General features: G+C 39.7%; 1 protein-coding gene across 14 annotated transcripts in view; it reads right to left on the minus strand.

Moving 5' to 3' along the window:
• The window catches only part of KLHL15 (kelch like family member 15), a 60376-nt gene extending 44964 nt beyond the window's left edge, over positions 1-15412 (minus strand). For 11 of the 14 annotated variants that reach the window (XR_010406065.1, XR_010406067.1, XR_010406068.1 and 8 more), the window contains exons 1-2: positions 14532-14986; positions 1729-2440 (exon numbers count right to left, since the gene is read on the minus strand). Coding sequence is in view for 4 of the 14 variants with exons in the window: in XM_045876001.3 (XP_045731957.1) it covers positions 1729-2433 (705 nt within the window). In the remaining 10 variants the exon portion in view is untranslated. Of the gene's footprint in view, positions 1-1728; positions 2441-14531; positions 14988-15305 lie in introns of those variants that run through there. The other 3 variants (XM_064573887.1, XM_064573886.1, XM_064573885.1) reach the window with 2 other exon arrangements.
• Between the last annotated feature and the right edge of the window lie 1827 nt (positions 15413-17239).

Below are 17239 nucleotides of genomic sequence, written 5' to 3' on the forward strand. Positions count from 1 at the left end.
TAAGTTTTCCTAAGAAATTAACTCAAGAAGGAAACCTTAACATTTTTATTCTGAGATCTACCCAATACCTGGCCAGTGGTGAATAACCACCTCCTATGCTATTTAAGCAAACAAAATCCATCAGAAGGTACAAGTGATGTTTCATATAATTTACAAAACTACCCAATGGTATTAACTTTCACTTCAGCCACTGCCACTATTGACCAGCTTGAACTGGTAATTAGAATATAAAAAGGCTCGGCACTCAGCACTTAAAAATCATTTACTGCTAACAATTCCATCACATTGTCCCACAGAAGGAGAAATTTTATTTCACCAGTACTTCCATCTAGACTAAAGTTGGAGGGTTTTTGTTTTAGTGGTGGGAGTGCAATTGCATTTAATGTATAAAGACAAAACAGGATTCCCCAAGGAAAGAGAGCAATAAAAACAATAGTAAGGAAAAAAATCAAATCAGAGACAAATGATTTACATAGTTGATGTGGGGCCGATTGTCACCCAACAAAAAGTAATTAAGAAATGTATTCTTTAGTTTCAGTTATGTCTGCCAGATCAAGTACATTCTGAGAATAAAGATAAAATCCCATAAAATTGGGTTCTCTATTGAAAGTATAAGTTAATGACATTCCACAGCATTTCGGGGGTGGGGTGGGGGGGGAGAAGCATGCCAGGCTGCTGAGTGCTATCTGAAGGCACAAATCTGTTTATTTTTCAAACGGTGTAAACAGCCCTCCTTTGCAAATATTGTATTTTAATCACCAGGTGTGGTAACTAAAGCTGAAGAACTATTTAACATGAAGGGTGTCGAACCAAAGCTTTAAGTGTGCTTTCTAGAAAGAAAAAAAGATGCAAGAGGTAAACAGAGCCCCAGAGGTAACCATGTGATTAGAAACCAATTAAGCAATTACTGAAACTGCTTTCTCTCCTTTCAGCAAGAAAGGATCACAAGTGAGACTCTGATATAAAAATGAAATATGCTTTCATGCAAAAAGGCCAAGGTTGTTTTGGAGAAAGACTATTTTTCAGGTAGCAGAACTATTACATGGTAAAATGTGCACAGGGATGTTTGATCAACGTAGGCAGAGGATTTATAGTCTATTTAGTTAGAAATGCCAAAACAATGGTTTTAGACATAAACATGTCTTCATGGTTAAATTGTTAGTATTCATAGTGCAACAGGGGAAAAACAGAACTACTTAAGAGTAGGGAAGAAAATCAACTAGGTAAGGGTAGGGAAGCATCACCACTAGGGCCTACTGCTTTTCAAGAGCTATTTTATGTTTACTCACTACATTTTAGAGGAATACGAAACTGCCTTAATGTACATCATTCAAAACTACAAAAACTCCTCTCAACTCTAATTTCAGCATGTATTACTTAAATTAATTTTTAGAAACAGACCTAACCTGACCCAGTTCAGATTTAATTACTTTGTGTAAAGAAAAGCTAAAGCAAACTAGGAATATTTTGGGTTAAATAATTATGCTTCAACTTTAGAAGTACTTTCAAAACAAAACTACTCTACTACCTACCTGGTTCATCTTTCACCCACAAAATGTGTTTTTAAAAACCTAAATGCACAAGCTACAACAAATTAGACTGCTTATCCATTAGCTATTCTTATAAACTATTCTTTTTGCTCCTGACCAAGCCTGGGAATCTTACCTATAAAAACATACTGTCTTAACTAAACGATGAGTTCCGTCTATTGCTTTCAAATGCACTAACCTTCTCAAAAACACTGGATGGGGTCATCAAACAAAATCTGATGTTCTGAATGATGGTATCGGTATGTCTCCACCGTCTTCTATCATGCCGCAGCCAAGACTGCACAGCCTCGTACAGCTCTATCTCTGGGAACCTGCTCAGATGATCATTATCCAAATAAGACATGAGCTTCTCAAAGCTCAGGTAAGACAGGAAGTCAGGCCTGGACATGAGTGGCACAAAGTTGTCTAGCAGAAAGGCGTCCAACTTCTCCCTGACTCCCTCGATGTTTACACCAAAATCATCTAAGAGTCTCATAATTTCTGCACAATTTTCTAAGCAGATTTTCGCTAATAGAAAAGAGCAGCAGAACTTCACCACTTCTATAAGTTGAACATACATGGCAGCCTGAAGGATCTCATGAACAGTATTCATACTTAGTTCTATAGTTCCATAATACATAAATTGAAGGACGTGGCTGAAACCAGTAGCAGTTAGACCTTTTAAATGAATTTTGTCCTGATCTCGCTCCCTCATGTCTGCAGTAAACATAATTCTGAAGTAATCACTCTGGGTGGCCAAGAGTGCTTTATGGGCCTGGAACTGATGATCTTCAATAACCAGAGTGACATCAAGAAGCAATCCCTCCTCATACAGTGCTCTGAACCCAGCAGAGACACTGGTGTCATGGATGGAGGAACAGAATCCTTCCACGTCCCCTGCCATGAATCACCTGGAAAAAAGGTAATCAAAGAAAACTGTGTTAATCATTTGCATGCATTCTGAAGACATTATTAACTTAAGAGCTTAAACAATTTTTCATAATTATCTCAATTCCACTGCCTAAGTCTTAAATGTACAAGCACTTTGGGAGAAGACAATCTAAAGGTTTGCAGGCTAATGTTTTTGGCTTCCCTACCTGGGGAAAAAAGTCTATTGCATATCTTACAAACAATATATGCCTAACCCATTGATTTTACACTGTTCACCAAATATATTTCAATATGTCCCCAAATTATCAACACAAAAAGGATTTTTCAGCCAAATGCTAAATTATGAGAAAAAGCCACAAAAAAGAAATTGAACCAAAGAGTACCACTGTTGACCTTGAAAAAACCTGGGAACTTACCCAAAGGAAATAATCAGATAAATATGCCAAATTGTACACACAAGATTTTTCGTTCTAGCCTTACTTATAATAAAAAACCGGAAAACATTCAAAAGCCCAACAACAGATTATTAAATAAATGTGGTGTAGTTCTCTAATGGATTACTGTAACAACTAAAAACGATGGCAGCAATCTACCTATTCTGACAAAGGATGTTTATTAGGTATTGTTATGTGAAAAAACAATGAAGCAGACAACTGCAGTTTACTCGGTGTATTTTCCAAAATTAAATACACATGTGTACATTGAGAGGAGAAAAGTCTGGAGGAATATATACCAAAATGAAATCCCCAGGTGGTAAGATTTCAAGAAACTGAGGTTTACTCCTTTTCCTTTTTACTTACCTCATTAACCTTATTCTAAAAAAGTGATCACACATTGCTTATACATTTAAAATATAAATATACAATTTTTGAAGGGAATGAAACCACATTTTTGCATATCCGAGAAATGAAGCCAAGATAGTGGAATGATAATGAGATCTCCTAAGCAGAATAAACGAATTCAGTTTCTTAGACTGTTTATGAAGCAAAGTAATTTTCTCCTTTTCACACAACTACCCTCCCTCCCAGGCTGCTGGCCAGGCCAAGGGCCGCTTATCCTCGCCTCTCACCCTCACACAGCTCCGCCCCCCATCCCCCAGTTCCCTCCCCACCCTTTAGTCTGTGCCCTGTGGAACCAGGCTTCAGAGTCAACAAACTCCCCTACCAGCTCCTGCCGGTCACGAAGTTTTCTCCACAGTCAGATTTAAATACAAAAAAATACTCTTTGATAGCTTATTAAACCTACCTTCTAAGTCTTCTTTTAGGTTTCTACTGTCCTTTTTCTAAAACATGGCCTTTCGCTCAGATAAAAATCCATCTTCTATTGCTCCTTCTCACTGATCACTTACACACATCCTGATCAATGACTCTCGCCCGCACATTCACAGACAACTTCGGCAGCCAGCTAAGGCTCATGTTCTCCACCTCTTCAATGTTCACATAAGATCACTTGTACAAAACCCACGAAGTCCAATTTTCCTGGTCGCCTCAACTCCTACAACCTCTCCCCTTACTCCATTTTAAAACCGTATTTCCATGCTGGGTCTCACCACAATCTAAAACCAGTCCCCATCTAAAATCTAAACTGTCAACTTTTCACTCTAGCTTAACCTTTGCCTCTCTTTTCACTTGGCCTATCATTTCCAAACTTTACTTTCCATCCTTTTCCAGCTTAGACCTTCTGGTATTAGACCCAATCTCCCAAATGCTTTCCTTTCCAATCTCCCCACTCTATTACCAATGCCTCCTCCTCTGCTTGCTGCACAAGCGCCTCCGGCATTATGTTAGGCATGGAGGCATGTGCCTTTCGGGAATCCCCTCTGCACCCTGGATTTGGCAGTGAAAAGGCAGCTTCCACGGCCATGCGAAAAGCACTACTTCTCCACTCTTGTGAGTAGGCTATCACTGTATTTTTCTACTTTGTTTCATCAATATGTTATCTGTGACACCCTATGTTTAATTTCTTGATCTATTAACCCATTGATTCAGCAGTTATCCCAGTCTAAAGTCATCTTAAAAAAAAGAAAACTCTTTGTTAATCAGCAAGAAAAAAGTCTGAAAGGATAATATACCATAATGTTAAAAATGGTTATCTCGGGATGGTAGAATACCAAGCAGTTCTCTAATTTTTTCCCTTTTGCTAAACTGTGTTTTCTAATCTATCTGCCACAAAAGTGTACTATTACTTTGAAAGTTCATTTTTAAAAATCTTAAAAAAAAAAAAACTTTAATTGCCAAATCCAATGATTATATCCTAGCCCCTATTTCTCAGAATCCTTCTGCAACATGACTTCCTCCCTTGGCTCATCACTTGCTCAGTTTCATGATACTATTACCCTGATTGTCCTATTCCTAGGCTGCTTATTTCTCAATCTCCTCCCTGGGCTCATTTTTCTTGAATGAACACTGGTGTTCCCCAGAATTCTGTTCTCAGACCTTTCCTCTTCTCATCTAAACACTGTGTCTCCTTAAATAACTTCATCTAAACCCATGATTTCTCCTATTACCTACCTTTACCCACACATTGACCATCTCTGTCCAAGTGGTGAATGGTCCACTAAATACCTCTGGGTGCCCCACTTGGATCTCAAAATCATGTCTAAAAATAGTCAATCATCATGTCTAAAAATAGTCATAATTCTACCCTCTCCCAATCAGTTCTTTCTTCTGTATTCCCCATCTTACCAAGAGGCATTCTAGATGCCTCTTGTCCCAGTTTGTCCCTAACTTACCTTCAAGTCTTATTGATTAAACGACATAGTATGTTTACTTACCTAAGACAGCAAAGTATGCACAAGGTGAAATTATTATCAAGTTTTTTATTAGTACTCCATTAATCCAAAAGCTATACTTTCATTTTGGAAAGGCAGAACACAAGAGGGCTGTTTATCATTTGGAAAAGAGATATAAAATATTTTAGACTCTGTAAGCAATGCTTGGCAGAACAACTTTACTAATACATTCAAGATGAAAGTAAGCTACTGGGTTTTTTTCCTGAATTATTTTTAAAATTAGAATTAGAACTTAGAATTTTCCAAGTGATATGAGGCATATGTACACAACTGCGTACTGGGAACAAAAGGACCATCACACAGTGTGGTATCTGAATAATCAAACATTATTGTTAATAGAGGACTACCCACATCACACTAATGATCAATTTTCAAAATAACTGGAATTAGAAAACACAATAAGTTAAACCAGATGAAATATCTGATATCTGATACTTCATTATCTTTCTCAGGATCACCAATTATCACTGACTTGTCAAGATATCGGTCACATTTAATGGAGATTCAGTAGTACAAGACTGAACATTAGCATTCATATACTTGAGAGCAGACTGCTTTGTGTTTTATAATCTGTTATTTTGATAGTGCCTAAAATACCATATATTTCACTTGTCAAAGTAACCCTCTCTATTCAATAGCTATCACTATCTGATAAGGTCTCAAACAGCTATTACTGACCTTCCTGAAAAAGGTTCCATCTAAAGGAAATTTTTAAAAGGAGATACTACGCGGGTGCCTGGGTGGCTCAGACGGTTAAGCATCTGCCTTCGGCTCAGGTCATGATCCCAGAGTCCTGGGATCGAGCCCTGCACTGGGCTCCCTGCTCAGCTGGAAGCCTGCTTCTCCCTCTCCTACTCCCCCTGCTTGTGTTCCCTCTCTCTCTCTGTCTCTTGTGTCAAATAAATAAAATTAAAAAAAAAGGAGATACTATGCTGCAATAAACATAGAGATGCATATATCTTTTTGAATTCATGTTTTCATTTTCTTTGGGTAAATACTCAGAAGTGGAATTACTGGGTCATTTTTTGCAGAAGCTCCATACTGTTTTCCACAGTGGCTGTACCAATCTGCAACAGCCAAGATATGGAAGCAACCCAAGTGTCTACAGACTGATGAATGGATAAAGAATGTGGAGATATATATATCACACACACGCGCACATACAAACACTGGAATATTACTCAGCCATAAAAAAGAAAAAAAAGAATGAAATCTTGCCATTTGCAACAAGATGGATGGACCTAGAGGGTATAATGCCAAGTAAGTCAAAGAAAGACAAATACCATATGATTTCACTCATATGCAGAATTTAAAAAATGAACAAGGAAAAAAAGAGACAACAGACTCTTAAATACAGAGAACAAACTGGTGGTTGCCAGAGGGGATGTTGGTGGGGGGAATGGGTGAAATAAAGAGGATTAAAAGTACACTTCTCCTGATGAACACTGAGAAATGTATAAAACTGTTGAATCATTATATTGTATACCTGAAACCAATATAAGGCTGTATGTTAATTGTGCTTGAATAAAAAAATTAATAATTCAAAAAAAATAAAAGGAGAAACTATGCTTTCTCAAAAGAAGCAATCTAATGATTCCAGATACTTACTATGGTAGAAACACCATAGAGCAAAGAAGGGGGGGGGGCGGGGGAAGAAAAGAATGACTGGTAAACTGGGAGTCAAAAGACCCTAAAAATATAAGGACAGCACCGGTACTCCTCTGGGCACCCAGCCCACTAAGGGGGACTCCAAGCAGGCAGGCTTCCACTGTGTGATCCTGTCTGGTCACATGAGGTCAGACTGGGGTGAGAAATAGGCATCAAGATGAACTCTCTCTTGTCAAGAATTTAGAAAAGGGAAAAAGAGATGTGCACTGTGTATGACTAGAACTGGAACATGTCAAAGAGCAGCTGTGGGCACCAACTTCTGCCTGCCACGCGGGTTGAGTATCAGAGAAAGCCAGTGAAATGAGAAAGAATAATAAAACTAAGAGGACAGGGAGTGCTCCCCAACACCCTCATTTTTCCAGTTGCTAGGCCAACCTCTATTCCTGCCCCCAGGTTCTAAGAGTAGTCCTTCCGTGCTTAGAATGAATTCCTTTTTTTACTACCTTAGGTAGGTTTTTCCTTGGTATTATAGTCAAGGTCCCTAACTAACAGGGTTTTAGAACAGAAATTGCTATACTTTAAGTTATCCAAACTTTCTTGGTCTTATTCTGCATCTGTAAAATTGAGAACACTGAACAGGATGAACTCAAAATTTTTAGTCATAAATTTGTCACTTATTCTCCGACAGAAGTATAATGCAGTTACGTAGGCATGCAGACTAAATAAACTATAGTTATTTTTCAAGTCTTAGCAATGCATTTGTCAAGTTTACTTGATCTAAACGGACTTCTAAAACTAATCTGTGATAGCTGGGACATCTCAGTAACTTCTTTTCTACATGAAAAAGCTTGGTGCATCTATCAACAAGACTGACAGCTTCAGAGTGGCAGCAGTATTTTACATTTTAATGGGAAGCATGTGTATAAGCAGAAAATGATAAAATGCTCAGTGATTAGCTGACCAACATTTAATCTCTAACAGAAGTAGTGAGTTAAGAGTACAGGTGTGGAGTTAGGTGCCATGTTTGAATCCCGGTTCTACCTCTTACCAGCTCTGTGACCTTGGGGCAAGCTATTTACCCTCTCTGTGCTCTAACGTCCTCATCTGTAAAACGCGTCATCAATATCTGTAGAACCTTCCTCATAAGGGTGCTGTGAGGATTACATGAATTAATACACGTAAAGACTCAAGAACAGCATGTGGCCCTTAAGGACAGCATAATGTTAGGGCTTATTATGCCCCTTCTGTTGGTGCTACTGGAACCAATATAATAGATCTGACCCTTTAAGAGTCTGGTTGTCTCTGGAAAAATCCTTCTCCTTAGCCACAGCACTTCCTTCAAACCCCAACCTGCCTTATCAGCGAAGTCTCTTAGGACCCAGGCCAATTCTAACCTGATAAAGACACTAAGGTTGACAGGTGAAAAATTTCAAGGTCATACAACTATTTAGAGAGAGAAAACTAGAATCCGATTTGCAAAAAAATACAAAGAAATTTGTATTCTGTTGGAAAGAGCAAAACTTTTGAAATTAAGAGTGCTCACTAGTACTTACCACTGCCTGACCTGGAGAATTTCAGTTAACTCCTGACTTCAGTTTCCATCTACACATTAGGAATTATCATCACCAGCTTATTATTGAGTTGCGGTGGTGATTAAATGAATTCACTTAAATGCCTAGCCCAGAGCAAGGCACTCCACCAAAGGTCCCTCAATCTTGGCTTCCATTGTCCACTTCTTGCCTATTGTTCCTTTATCATTCACAAAACCAAAGGAACTTGATACCCCCTCAAAATCACTGCTACAGATCCCACACCTCCCTAGGTAAGTTTATAAGAGATTAGGAGATGTACTGGTAGTCAAAACACTGGACTTCATTTTGCAAGGGCATTATTTCCCATTTTTTCTCATCACACAAGTATAATTTTCCAGCTTTTGTGGGCTGTTCAAGTTCTTCCGCCTTAACCAGAGTAGCTACTCTCTACATCTGTGCTGTTCAATACACAAGCCACTAGCCACAGGGCTATGGAGCACTTGAAATGTGGCCAGTCCAAATTGACATGTGCTATAAGTATAAAATGGATGCCAGATTTTGAAGAGTTAGTACAAAAAAGAAAGGGTCAATTATCTCAATTTACAAATTTTTCTACTGATCACATGTTGAAATAATATTTTGGATATAATGGGTTAAATAAGATATATTAAAAGTAATCTCACCTGTTTTTTACTTTAAAAAAAAAAACACCCGTGACTAGGAGAAAATTTAAAATTACACATATCTTGTATTATATTCTATGGGACAGCACAGATCTACATCAATGCTTAAGGCATCAAACAACCAAACTTACAAATGAACACGTGAAACAAAACCAACTTGTTCACAATCCATACCCCGGAAGCTACAAAGAAAAGGAAAAAAAAAGTGAGGCTTAAATTAAAATAAAAACACAAAACACATATATAAGCAAATAAAAAACATTGATTGGAGAAAGGAAAGTATAAGAATACAAAAATAAAAACATATAAAAACTTATGCATAAAAATTCTGTAAGAATTATAGCAATTTATGGAATAAATAATCATAAAAATGAATCACTGTAAAACTAAGCTCAAATAAGAACTATAAATCAATGAAGGATGGTGAAAAAAATCCATTAAGGGGCTTTGAGAAGAGAGATTTACTGACATACAAAATGTTCAGTGTACAGAAATTTTGTATCCTCACTTTTCAAAAAAGGACCATCAGATTAAAGGAAATCAAGGTTTATAAACCCACATATATATATATTTGACACTTGGCCTTCAGAATTTCAAATGGCTGGTTTTTTTCAAAAGCGGAACCAACTTAAACTAGTGACAAGACATACACTACTAGGAAAGAAATATTGAAGAGTTTGTCTTGTTTCATCAACTTGGCGCTGATTAGAAAAAAAAAAGAAAGCCTCGTATTTTCTACACATGAGAATGATTAATATAGCGACTTCCAAAGTGTAGTCCAGGGACAAATGGGATCCTCATCCCCTTAAAGGACTCCACAAAGTCGGAACTATTTTCATAGTAATAATTTTAAAAGTTGTTTTTTTCACTTTCACTCTCTCAGTGTATTCCAGAAGCTACGTGTGATAATGGTTAAATGCAGAGGCTGATAAGAAGCCCACTGTCTTCCATTAAGTCAGACATTAATTAGATCTGCAAAAAGGTAAAAATTAGATCTTCTCACCAAGTTTTATATGGTTTTGGAAAACATTTAATTTTCATCAAAAATGCTACTTAGATTAACGTGTAATGGGTTTTTTAATATTCTAGTTTTAATTTCTATTATGGCAAATATAAACAGATAAAACCCACATAACAAAAGCTCTTTAGGATCTCCAAAATTGTTAAGAGAATAATGAGGTCTTGAGACCAAAAGGTTTGAGTACCACTGATGGTATGATCAAGAGATCAATGACAACACATGCATATACACAAAACATACTCTTCCTACCTCTGCCCTGGAAGACTATTACTGCTATTTATATCACAGAAATTTCTAACAGTTCAAACTCTCTAGTGACCAGGAAAGAAAGAAGTCTGATAGGGGTAAAATTGGACAGGAAATTAAAGGCAAAGAAATTAAATGCTTCCTTTTCAGTTAGAAGGCTGCCAGTCCGATTTGAAGGCAAAATTCAAGATGTTTCAAAATTAACCTCCATGTTTATGCCATAAGCATTAATTTAATGTTTTCACATTCCTCCCAAAGGTCCTTAAAAATTCATACAAAATCCTAAGTCATTTGGAACAAAAGCTAGATTCTCAGAGCTTGATATACTTCTTTTCAATGAAAAATTTAAATTATTTCATACTACCTTCATCCTCAAACAGGTAGCTTACCAAAGTTGGTGCCTAATGCAGAAAATCCCATACTCACACACTAAAAAGAAAATGCAAGGCTTACTACGGATAAAAATAGAATTAATTTCGAGTCATAAAGTTTCTCACCATTTCTGTAACTTATAAAGAAAAAATTTTAAGTTCGGCAATCTCAAAGTGGCTAACTTCTCAATCTAAAAGGCAAGAAAATTTTAAAAACAGACTCACTGTATTAGCTCTATGAGCAGTCATTTTACTCTTGGATACACTATTCAAATTGAGAAACAACTCAGTTTAATATGGGAGGAAAGGCTGCATAACTTTAATTTGTTTAATACTGGAAATTCTTTCTTGTCTATCTAAATGTTTTTATAACTCAGTACCAAATTGCAAATGACCGTTTAAGCTTTTAGGAAGGCTCTGGGTTCTCCAGCCCCAGGTTGGCACCTATTACCCAAATTACTTCACTTTTCAGGTATGTTTAGCATTTAATCGTCCTATAATACAAGAAACCTTGCAAGAAAAAAATCACTCCTACTTCAATGCTATTTTTTTCATCAGAAGATTTTCATTTAATGCTCCTCTGCCTATTCCTCAGTACGAGCAGTAGTAGTCCAAGAGTGATGTCATGGAAAACAGCTTCCCTAGCCTTTAGAGATTGGATCCAGTGAGAATTCTAGGAAAAGCCTCTATTGGGGAATAAAACCCCAAATCTTCTAAGTTATATCCTAACAAGAAATCATCAACATTATAATGTTAACATTCTAATTCTCTATAAGAATTATACAATCAAACTAAATCTTTCAGAAGGTCTTGATGTTCTGATACAGATTTACTGCAAATCTTTAAATGGTGTAAAATCATTAACTAAATTCAATGATTTTATCAGAGACAAAGGAATAAATTTTCTATCTGTTCTTATTTGCTTCAATGATTCAGCCAGATGAACTTTAAAGGCCTTATATTAAAAACAGAGTATCTGAGGAAATACCTTGCCTTTTCTAGTTTCTTCCAAAGTAAAAATTTCTAATTCTGAAAAGGCCTTCCACTTTTGGACCAGTAACAGTACAACATATACCCACAGCAAAGATGAACCATGAGAGCCCCTCCAACCATTCTTAAGATGGTAATAATAATCATCTCCCATTACTCTCCCCCCTTGTTCACCCTGCCCCAGATACACTGGCCTCTTTTGCTGTTTCTTGGAAACAGTCACACACCCACCTTAAGGCTTCTACACTCGCTGTTCCCTCTGCCTGATCACTACATCCCCAGATATATATGGCTGCCTTCAAGTCTTTACTCCAGTGAGGCCTTCCCCAAACCCCATCTTTTAAAAAAACAAAAAAAAAAAACCCAAAACCAAAAACCTCACCCGCCCCCACAACCAGAAATCCTCACTTTCCCTTTCTGCTTTATTTTCCTCTATAGTATATTAAAATAGAGATAACAGGCCTTTTTCCTTAATTAGTTTGCTTTTTATGTTTTTTTTTTCTCTTTTCCAGTTTTGCTTTGACTGTTGTATCCCTCACAACCTAGAAATAACAGCACTTGGCACATAATAAGTGCTTAATATTTGTTGGATGAAGAAATAAATTTAATCTTCATAACGCTCCATGTTCTGTAACCATCCCCAATTTAAAGATGAGAAGAATCAAAAGCTCACAGAGGTTAAGGAACTTGCCCAAGGCTATGATTCTTAAGTGGTGGAGTTGGGGTCTGCCCCACTTCAGAGCCTGTGTTTAACCAGTATCCTACAATGCTTCACCAATGACTCTTTCAGTTCTCTTCAATAAAAAACCCCACACCAACTACAGCATTCCAGTTCAGAGAGAATATATGCTAATAAATTAATTCAACCCCTTAAATATTCCTCTCCCAGTTAATGTTATTTACTCTTAAAATATTTAAAACGTGAAGGGCAAGCTGACAACAGGCAAGCTAATTTGGGGGGTCCAAGTGAAATGAAAATTTGGGCCCCCTTATCCCAAAGCAGGAAAAAAATGTTAAAGGTACTAAAATAAAAAGCTCTCTCCTTTCTTCTGTGGTTTCTCTCAACTTGTCATGGTGTTTTTTTATTTGTTGTTTAATGCGTTCTAAGTGAAGAAAAATTAAAAATTTAAATTAGCATGAATTTTACCATTCACCTTTATATTGTACAATGCCAGTTTTACATGCAGATTATTACACCAACTTCAGGGCCCTTCTGAACACCCATGAAGCCAAGCCAGCCCTGGTTCCAAGATTTTAGCCCCAGATAACCCAAATCAAGGCAGAGAGAAGGTCAAACCTTGAAATTCCCAATAAAGCAGTGATTTGCCAAAATTTTATCTTCAGGACAAATGATAAGTCCAGTGTATAAAAGCTAGCACATTAAAACAGGCTCTTCCATTTGCTAATTTAATCATGCCCGCTTATGTCTTTCTTTTTACAAAACACAAAAGTATACTCTAAAAAACAACTGGTATTGGGTTATAAAATAAAACATTTCAGAAAAAACTCAGAAAACCATTTGTTGGCTAAAAATAACAATATACTATGATAAATGCTTCTCTTTCACTTTTTGTGGACCATTTTTAAGCCAAACCATACTACATTTTTGATGTACCCAGTAGGAATTATTCCATACTGATCTGTTACACACATATATTAGTTCTGACAAATAATAAATCCAATTTCTCAAGCCACAAATATTTACTCTTCTATTATTCCTAAGTTAAATCAGCAATAGAGTGCAATTCCCACTGAAGAACTGGTTCTAAGCACCTACTAAGTGCTGATGATTTAAAAAGAGATTTATGTTGTATAAACACTATTACATTGTCAAAAAGTTGAAAATTTCTATACATTTTGTTAAGAATTACAGAAATCTGAATGCATTTGTAAGCTCTTAAAAAACAATTTTCAAATTAGTAGATATATTCAGGTATCCTGTTCCCTAGATATGAAAAATACCATTAAAATTAGAGTATATATCTTAAAAGCATTTTCTAAGTTACCATTAAATCAGATAAACAAAAATAAATTCGGAAAATACATAAGACTAAACATCAAGTGTTAAATAAATATTCCGAGTAAGAAAAAGGGCATAAGCGGCCTAGAAAAATGACAAGCAAAGCACTACAGTAACGTTAAATTTGAATTAAAGAATACCGTTATTTAAATAAGCAGTTAGCATTTCGTAGGAAGGCCAAGCAACGTGACTATTATATATCCAGTCGATTCACAGCACTGCTTCGCTATTCCATACTTATGGCTTATACTTATAATACAGGAAAAAAAAAAAAAAAAGAGGCAGCAACAGTTAGCCACTAGAACATTAACCACTCTGGCAAGGGTTACTTAAAAAATCGCTTTGCATTTTTACAACACTTTACAGCTATAGGTTATTTTCACGTATATGACCTCATATAGTCCTCACTACCCTGTGATGTGGCTATTACTGCCTAGATTTCATAGATAAGAAACCGATGTTCGGTAAGCGATTTTCTCAGCGTCACCCAGTCGAACCCAGACCTTCTGATTCCACGTTTTATGCCTCGCATTTCGCACAGTTCTATTTCAGGCATAAACAGAATTTTTAAAGGGAAGGAACGGGTAGGGAGAAAATAATCATGGTACCTGCAGCTGTGTGCTGCAAAAAATGGCTGAATTATGCTTCTTCCGTTTTTTTTTTTTTCCCCCCTCCTTGAAAAAAATATTTCAAACAATTTAAGTAAACTCAAAGACAAATTAGGTCCCGGCGTCTACCAAATGTTTGACTCGGGTCTGTGCAGAAAACGCTACCGAATCCGTGCCGAGCGCCGGGCCGCGGACGAAGCCCGGGCTCTTACAGGCCGGAGGGCCAGGGGCGGCTACGCACCTCGGGGGTCTGTCCAACCTCTAGTGGACGGCAGTCTGCATCAGGAAGAAGCGGGCCGGCGGGCCGGGCGGTGGGCGGTCGGGCGCCGGGATGGCACTCGGCAGGCTCCTCGAACCTCTACAAGGGGCCGCTCCCGGGCCGGGCCGGGGCGCTCCGGCGGGGGGCGAGTCTGCGCGCCTGCGGGGCCCTCGGAACCAGTCCTGGGAAAGAAGACAGCACTGAGTCGCGAGTCGAGACAGTCGGGCTCGGCGCAAGGCGGCGCGGCGTCGGGGCCGGGCCCGGCCTTGCCAACGCCAGGGGCCTCGCGGCGCCCGGCGGGGCTCGGCCGGAGGGCCGACTCGGGGCCACGGGCGGGAGAAAGGGCTGGGGGGCCGCGGGCAGCGGCAGAAGCTCCGGCGGTAGCGGCGTCGACGACGGCGTCTCCGGGCTTCTGCCCCGAAGCGCGCCGAGCCTCAGGATCACCCACGCCGGGGGTGGAGGAAGGCGGGAAAGGGGCGGGCAAGGGGCGGAGCGTGCGGGGCCACGAGCCAGGGGCCGCTCCGGGCCGCGCGCCCCCTGCGGGCCGCGGGAGCCGCCCGGGGCCGGCCCAGGGAGGCGGGGCCCGCCGGCAGGGGGTTCCATGCGCCGTCGTCGCAACGCGGAAGCCTGCCACGCGGGTAGGAAGGTCGAAGGGCGGGAAGACGAGAGTTGGAAAGCAGGCCTCGGTGGCGCCCTCGGCCCCCATCGGCGCCTCGAGGGAGCCCGCGCGCGGGCCGCGGCCCGGAGGGTGTTTACCTTCCCCCTGGTCGAGCGCCAATGCCGCCATATTTCGGCCAGCACGCGTCACTTCCGGCGCCGGGGGAGCGGGAGCGGGTGTGGGAGCGGGGTGGGGGCAGGGCTGTCCCACGCCCGCGGGGCCCCACGTTCAGGCTGGCCACGCCGGCGGGCCCCACCGAGGGAATAATGCGGCCGGGCGCTGCACTGCGGGCCCGGCCCAACGCGGTTTCCCTCGTGCCGTCGCCGTCGGGGCTGGGAACGCTCGGTGGTGCTTGTCTCCCCGCAGCGGTCCCGCTTAGTCTGCACGAGCGGTGGGCTCAAGCTACCGCGATGCGCCCACCCTCGACAAGTTGAGGATTGGGACGCCCCGAAAATGTCTTTTTGCATCTTGAACGCCACGGTGGGGGTGGGGGAATCTGCGACGACGGGGAGGAAGCCTTGCCATAGCTACCTGTTATAAAATTGACTACATCTGCGCCAAATGACATCATTTTTGTAAGGCAATTTGCAGGGGATTATTGCGTCATAGTTCCACTTGGCTTATTACACAACAATTACACGTTTCGGAAATGCATTTCCCAGAGGTGGGAAAATTCATAGAAAACGGCGTGTGTGCACCACACAGAAATGTCGGATCTAAAAACGCTGTTCTATTTGCGTCAAAATAAGATGGCAAGGACGAACATTCAGAGAGCAGTGATTTTGGGGGTGGTTATTCTTTTTAAGTAAACCAGCTGTAGAATTCTAGCAAATGCTTTTAAAATATCGCCTTTTTTTGATTTAAGAATATTAAAACTACTGTAGGACGGTTCTGTAAATTTATTGTGAAATCTCTTTGTGAGAAAAATGTAAATGACAGAAATACACAGCTGGAGGCCAGTGGTTCTACAACTAACCTTAAATTAAGCCATCCATCGCTCATTTCTAATCCTAAACTGAGGAATTTCTCCTACCCCAACCCCCACCCCACCCCCCGCCGCCATTTTCTCTCTAGACCAATATCCCGATGAATTTACAGTGAGGTGTGTGGCTAAAAGCGATCATTATCTCTTTCTAGCAAACTTGAACATGTCGTGTTTCCCAGGAGGCGAAGATAGCACACGGTGTACTGTTTTGCTGAAGTAGACTAGTTCGTGGGAAAAAATAGAGAATCACCTCAATCCTTTGGAAACAGGGAAATAAGCTTACCTTTTCTGACTTAAACTATAAAACGAGCTTTAAAAAACTATAAGCCCTAAAATATGGCATACATCCAACTTTAAACATTTGAGTTTTCATACATTATTCTTGAACATTTAAAAGTGCTGAATTTTGATTTTTGTATATTAGCCAACATACATTTTGAGGTATACATTACATAGTGTAGCACTGACCTGTCGACTTAGGTTCTCGATTCAAGCAGGAACCGAAATGTGTCTGTGTTCTGTGTAGCTGGTATGTATACCTACAGTGAGTGATGTCCTAAACCACTGTGATTAGTACACCCTTATTACGACATTACCTGGCCTCATATCTGGCATTTTGTTATGTCCAAAAGGTTCTTTTTTTTAAAATACTGTTTCTGAAACTGGGCTGTGTCTTTTCACCAATCTGTATATTTACTATGTAGAGTCCATTCCGTGGGGGGGGGGGGGGGGGAGTTCTATTTAATCAATGATACCTCTTTCACTCTCATTTTTTTAAAGTGTTTTATAGAAGGATCTAGTACAGTAAGGAGCATTCTGTTTCTCTGAGACCAAGCAAAGTAAAACCAGGTCATTTAAATAAACTAATTCCTCCAGGTAATTCCTGTATTCAATTACTTTTCCCACCAATTACTGGAAAGTAATGGGAGCTCCCAAATACCTTGAGGACATCCTTTCACACTGGTAGAGTCCCACAGGGCAAATGGAAGCTGTCTTTTCCTAGCCCTCTAACTTAAGTGTTTGAGAATACTCCTCAAATCGGCTTCC

This window comes from Mirounga angustirostris, unplaced genomic scaffold (assembly GCF_029215605.1).
Source record: "Mirounga angustirostris isolate CCGP_5_RB_7025 unplaced genomic scaffold, mMirAng1.0.hap1 SCAF_11, whole genome shotgun sequence".
Lineage (NCBI taxonomy): Eukaryota > Metazoa > Chordata > Mammalia > Carnivora > Phocidae > Mirounga > Mirounga angustirostris.